The sequence below is a fragment of the Hemicordylus capensis genome, chromosome 5 (assembly GCF_027244095.1).
Source record: "Hemicordylus capensis ecotype Gifberg chromosome 5, rHemCap1.1.pri, whole genome shotgun sequence".
Classification (NCBI taxonomy): domain Eukaryota; kingdom Metazoa; phylum Chordata; class Lepidosauria; order Squamata; family Cordylidae; genus Hemicordylus; species Hemicordylus capensis.
In genome coordinates, this window is record NC_069661.1 from 151,472,001 (window position 1) to 151,478,140 (window position 6,140).

At 47.1% G+C, this 6,140-nt stretch overlaps 1 protein-coding gene across 1 annotated transcript; it reads left to right on the forward strand.

The window, feature by feature from the left end:
- The first annotated feature begins 432 nt into the window (after positions 1 to 432).
- LOC128327870 (uncharacterized) lies at positions 433 to 2,961 on the forward strand. Its single transcript, XM_053257163.1, has 4 exons — positions 433 to 888; positions 1,068 to 1,193; positions 1,484 to 1,714; positions 2,664 to 2,961. The coding sequence occupies exons 1-4, from the start codon at positions 528 to 530 to the stop codon at positions 2,858 to 2,860; spliced, it is 915 nt and encodes a 304-aa protein (XP_053113138.1). The 5' UTR covers positions 433 to 527; the 3' UTR covers positions 2,861 to 2,961.
- Positions 2,962 to 6,140: the final 3,179 nt, after the last annotated feature.

The window sequence follows — 6,140 nt, forward strand, 5'->3', positions numbered from 1 at the left end:
GAGCCCATAGCCCAGTAGTGGAACAATTGCTTTGCATGCACAAGTCTCCTGTTGAGACTTCATCATCTTCTGTTAAAGGATCTTAGCTAGCTAGGAAAAGGCCTCTGCCAAGAGTGGCTGCCAGCCAGAGTAGCGCAAAGAGAGCCAAGAGTATGACTTGGTAGAAGGCAGCTGCACTTGTATGTACAGCAGACAGAGCCTGGCCATTGCATTCCCTTCTGAAGTGTACTTGGTGAGGGCTGTCTTGCCAGTCAGTGCTATGCAATGTACTCCTCTTCATTCCTTGCTTGGTTCCTTGGGTGGCCCACGTCACCCACAATCCTAGGCTACTTCCCAGCTGGCTAACCTAGGCAGAAAAGGGAGGCCATTTCTATCAGGCCTACAAGCCACAATCATTTCCTGATTCCTGCTTTATTTCCTCTCTTTCAGATCATCCCAGAAACCCAACCCATGTTGCACCATTTTCTGGGGGACTCCCCAATGTTTTGGGGGACACTCTGGGGAAAGAGCTCATTGAGGAACCCTCCATGCCAGAACCCCTTCCAGCACCTTGCATGACCAATGACATCCTGGGCAAAGTGCTCATTGAGGAACCCTCCTTGCCAGAACCCCTTCCAGCACCTCACATCACCAACGACATCCTGGAGGAAGAGCTCATTGAGGAAACCTCAATGCCAGAACCCCTTCCAACACTTTGCATCACCAATGACCTACTGGGGAAAGTGCTCATTGAGGATACCTCAGTGCCAGGTCCTTCCATCCTCACAGACACTCCAAAGGAAGCAGCTTCTGTGTCAGAACCCTTACTAGAGCCTTCCATTGCTTATAATTATCTACAGCAAGAAGTAGAACTCATCAAAGGGTTACAGCATGACTATGTCCAGCAGCGTAAGTATTGCGACACCTCAGAAACCTTTTGCATATACACCCAGCACAAAGATCAGCTGCAGTTTTGATACCCAGCCCAGATGATGGACTAAGCCCTAACACTGCCCTTTTTGCAAGTCACCAGCACTCAGCCTGGTCAGCACATACAACATTTGTTCCTTTTTGTTCTCTTTTTGCAGAACTGAGGGTTTGCCGCATTTACCAACATTTCCCTCATTCTCTCCGGGCCATCAACCTGCAAATTGGACACATGTGGACAAGGCTCAACCGCAATGAAGTTCAGCTGCAGTGGTGGGAAAGGGAAGGTATGTTCACAGCATGCCCCTGAAATTGCTGCTGGGCTAAGAATGGCTCTTTTGTTTATTTCATGTTGAAATGCTTGATTTGAGTCTGCATCTAAGGTTTCAGGGGGGAGGCCTGTGAGTGGGTTGTCAGTGCTTGCTGAAGTGTTCCTTCGTTTTCTGTCTTTCATGTGTCCAAGCTCCAGTGCCTGTAATCCAAGCAGCTTCTCAGAGTGAGCAGTGAGGACAAGTGATGGTGGGTGTGGTAGGATGTCAGCCTTTGCAGCTGACCTCCTGCTTCTTCTCTCTTGCAGATGTTCCTGCAGGCCCTGCTGCACTTCTCCAGCCCTCAGGGTCGGATTCATCATTGTCCTCTGCCTCCCTTGAGGTTGCCTCCATCCCACCCTCCACCTCCACCTCTTCCCTCCTCCTGCATCCCTCTCCACCTCCTCCTCCTTCCCCACCTCCTCTGGAGCCGGACCTCAGCAATGTGAAGGAAACTCTGCAGAGTTTGGCAGAGATGCAGGTCCATCAGCTGCGTGACCGTAAGTCTCACAGAGGCAGCACTCCATAACCTCTACCTTTTCCATCCTCATTGTGATTTTACAATCTAAAAAACTTATAGTCTAAAAACAGAGGCAGGGATACAATAGAAGAAGTAGAGGGAAGCTGAGGTGGGGACAAGATGTGTATGTATTTCAGCTGCACCTCCTTAGGACAAGGGAGACCCAGGTTTGAATTCTCATCCAGTCATGAAACTCTCTGGGTGACTTTGGGCCAGTCACTTGTCCCACAGCCTAACTTACCTGTTAGGATTACTGTGAGGAAAAAATAATCATGTATAAACCTCCCTGAGCTGCTTGAGGAAGAGGAGAATATGAATGCTAAAAGGAAAACAAATATCAGCCCTTTTGAGTTTAAGCTGAGATGAAACAGGAAACCAAGGAGGATGATATACAATTGTGCATATTGCAAATCCTCATTATAGTGTCATCAATGTACATGGGCAAAAGTTCCCTGCCACCAGGAGCATACAGTCTAAAGTTTGGCTTTGGAGAGAGAAGTGAGGAAGAGGAGGAATGGGAGAGGAAAACATAAGGGGCATTCAATTCAAGCCGATGGAGCTGCCTCTACTGAGGCATTTCGCCAAAGGCTGCGCAGTGGGTTTTCAGGTATCATTGGAGGGATAGGAGAGAGACGAGGGGCCACATCTGAGTGGCTGTTCCAGACCCAAGGGTCAACGAGAGGGAAGAGAAAGAGTTGTTTTAGAGAGCAGGAGACCTTCAGGTGGCTCCTGAAGACAGAGAAGCGGGAAGAGCAAAAATCAACCTGACGAGGTGCAAGTTCACCCGGGGGGGGGTACATAGCCCTGGAGGGTTTTCAAGACAGAGAGGAGGAGTCTGTGCTGGGCATGGAAGGGGACTAGAAGTCCGTGCAGGGACTGACATGGTGGAGGAGAGGCCCCTTCACCCTGTTTGTTTTCTCTCCTTCAAGGCCAAAGAGACCTCCACAGCTGCCAGGAATGCTTACAAAGCTTCAAGGCACTGAGGGGACAGTTGAGGCGGCTAAGGAGCAGACTGGCCAGGGTAGAAGCCACTATGGGGATCGTGGTTCCTCCAAGGGAGCTGGACGTTGCTGAGGAAGAAGGGGAAGGCAAATTAAAAGAGACAACTGTGCTACTATTTACATAAGTAGCAATAAAATGCTGTGTATATATTTTTAAAAAATTAAATATTTGTTTTAATAGAATGTAGAGATAGAACAGCAATAAAACTAGAATATTTATTGTTTAAAAAATAAAATGTTTTATTTTAAAGAAAATACATTTGTCTTGCTTTGAATATTCTTTGGGGGTAGAGTTGGGTAAAAAGGTCTTTGGGTCAAACTCAGCTACAGAAAAGACTCTCTTGGCCAGTCCACTCAGGGCCAAGAGATGTTTGAGAGGTTCAAGATGTAGCTCAAGATAGACAGTTCCTTGCCAGGAGGCTCATACAGAGCTTGTCTGCCCCAACATGTATGGCTAGGAGGCTGGATTTTGGCCCTGAAGAGGGATCTGCCCCGTGTGGAAGAGGATGGAATGGTGATGCAGAAGAGGAAGCTTGATTTAGGGCAGGGCTGCACAACTCCAGCCCTCCAGCTGCTGTTTGGCTACAGTTCCCATCAACCCTGTCTATTGGCTACTGCGACTACTGGGGACTATGGGAGCTGTAATCAAACAACAGCTGGAAGGCCCAAGTTCGAGGCCAAATCTTATTCTCCAGCCCTCTTATTTTCCACCAAGAGCCAAAGCAGCAGCTGGAGGCTTAGATCCAGGCGGAGTCAAACTGAGTGACTGATTTGGCCCTGGGGGAACAGCTAGGAGGTGGCACCTCCATTTCCTTTGCAGGAAGAAAAGCCATGGGGGTGGCTCTCTGTAGAGCATGACAGGAAAGAACCAAAAAAGGCAGCCTCCATATCAGGCCACCTCCCAGGACCTTCCAGCCTTGCTTGTACTCTGGCAGAAGAACCCAAGGAGATCACCTTTATATCATGAGAGCTCTGTATCAGACCTCCACTCAGGGCAATCCATCCCTGCTGATACTTCAGGGAAAGAGAATGAAGAGGCCCCCTACGTAGCAGGCCTCCTCCCAAATGCAGGATCAGCAATGATATTAGACCTTTAGCCTCCAGGCTGTTTTTCTGCTGGAGAAGAGAGAAGGAGGAAAGCCTGAAAGAGAGCACTTGTCACTGCAGATGTTAGATTTGATATGACAATGAAATAAGACAGCAATGCAGGGACCACTGCATTAGCTACACAACTCAGTGGTCAAATGCCTGTCCTTGACCATCTCTAACAGCCCTTAAAGATGGTCAAGTTATATGTTTGCTCTTGAGGCTCATTGTGCATGCACTGAGAAGAATCATTAGAATCAACAGAAGATGCCTTCTTAATGGGATACATTGGGCTGAGTGTTTGCACCTAGAACAACATATCACCATGCGAGTGCTGTGCCCATGAATGCAGTAATGCAAAGAGGTGATGTTTCAGACAAATGGTGCGCCTGATTCAGACAGCTCTAGGCAACAAGCTTGATACTCTGGCAATGATTCAGGAATATCATCCAATCTTCAATGTCAGTTTCCTTTTAAAAGTGAAGAGAGAGTTTCTGTAATCCTGACACCATTATTACATTTTATTAACATTGTGCTAACTGGATGGTCATACATCGATTTTCTTAAAAGGATTCAATTTCCTGGCCAGAGTGACCAACATTTAGTCTACTAATTGTTTTAACTTAAGAGAAATAAACAGCTCCAGGAGATATGACTCTTTTGGATGCCCCTTAATAAAAATGGAACTACTTTTATAGAATTTCCTTATTTTGCCAAGACCAGATGGCTGAATTTTGAAAGCACATTTAGCAAATAGTTTCTCTCTCTCTCTCTTTTCTTCTGATAGAGAATAGTTCATATCTGTATCAATATATGCCAGCCCAGGGCCAACTCCAAAAGTAAATGGGATATTTGGCCCAGGGGTTGGGGAGCCAACAAAACAGCAGCTGAAAGTCCCTTGCTGTTGCCTAGCAACTGATACACATCCCTTTGCCTTGGCTCAGCCAAATTGCCAAATCAGATCTCAACGTGGATATCACAAGCCACTGCACACCTGACCATGACAGTGCCTGCAACGAGGCAAGAAAGGATGCATCTTGTCAAGAGAAAGGCACACCACCTGCATTCAAGGGTGGAACTTGGGGGGGCAGCCAGGGCACGTGCCCTAGGCACCACTGAGGAGGGGTCACCACACCAGTTCCTGCCACCCCCACCCCATTGCCCACCGGCCCGGCCCCAGGGCCCCTCAGCCACTTGCCATCCTGCTCACCTTGCCCTCTGGCTCTGGCCTAGGATCCGAGTGGCCTGCAAACTGCAGAGAGCTCTTCTTCTCTCCACGCCTCTCAGCTGATTGGAAGGTGGGCGGGGCTTCCAGAGAGGACTCCCTGAAGCCTGGACTTGGCATTCCCCTGCAAGCCAGGAAGGAGGCAGGATGGAAGAGTTCTCTGCAGCAGACTCTCTGCCCAGACCATCCAACACAGCTTTGCAAGATAGACTGTGAATTCCTTTTTGTGGTTACCCTCCCCTCACCCCAGGTATATAGGGACCTGCTTGCCATAGGGCTTTGATGGGGGGGGGAGACTGAGAAGTCTCTGAATATTTAATTTAAAACAGATTGAAAAATTTCTGGCTTTAAATTTCTGGCTTTTTACTATCTAAAAAGGCCTGTTGCTTGTTTCATGGCAGAAAATTACAAAAACTTCTGGAACAAACAATATTATATTCATTCATTCATGTATAAATGCACTTATGTTCAAGTTGTTTTGCAACCCAGAAGGTCTGCGTGAGAACACATGTGAAGCATGTGTTGTGCTTTTATTTTATTTTTCTTGTGTGTGAACTGCTCTCCAATAATTCACAGGACTTCAGGGTACATCTGGCCAACATGTGAATGCAGAACCTCCATTCCAGAGGAGATGTGTGTTAAAGGGCTTTAAAAGCCTCATGTGAAAAACCTCCTGGAATCAAACTTTACTGAATTTGTTCAAGAATTCTGAGAAAACAAAGATAGGCTCACCCTGCATGGTTGAAAGTCTCCTTTGCTAATCTGCAGCGAGGAGGCCATTTTAATAATTAGTATTTCTGGTGTGTTCTAGGCATTAAAAGTAGCACAAATATATAGTACTCAATGTATATCACTATATATTGTGAAGTGTCCGTGTGTGTATTCAGTGAAATGTATTTTCAGGCAGCATACTTATTTTGAAATATCAGACTTAAATCCTTGGGGGCCTGGGGTGCGTGGAGGCCCTGGACATTGAGGGGCTGGTGGCCCATTTTAAAATCTCATCTTGGCGCATTCCAACCTTGCTATGCCCCTGGCAGTCACTACACATGGGTTTCTGCACAACACCTGCACAGAAGAAACTTCCATGTAGA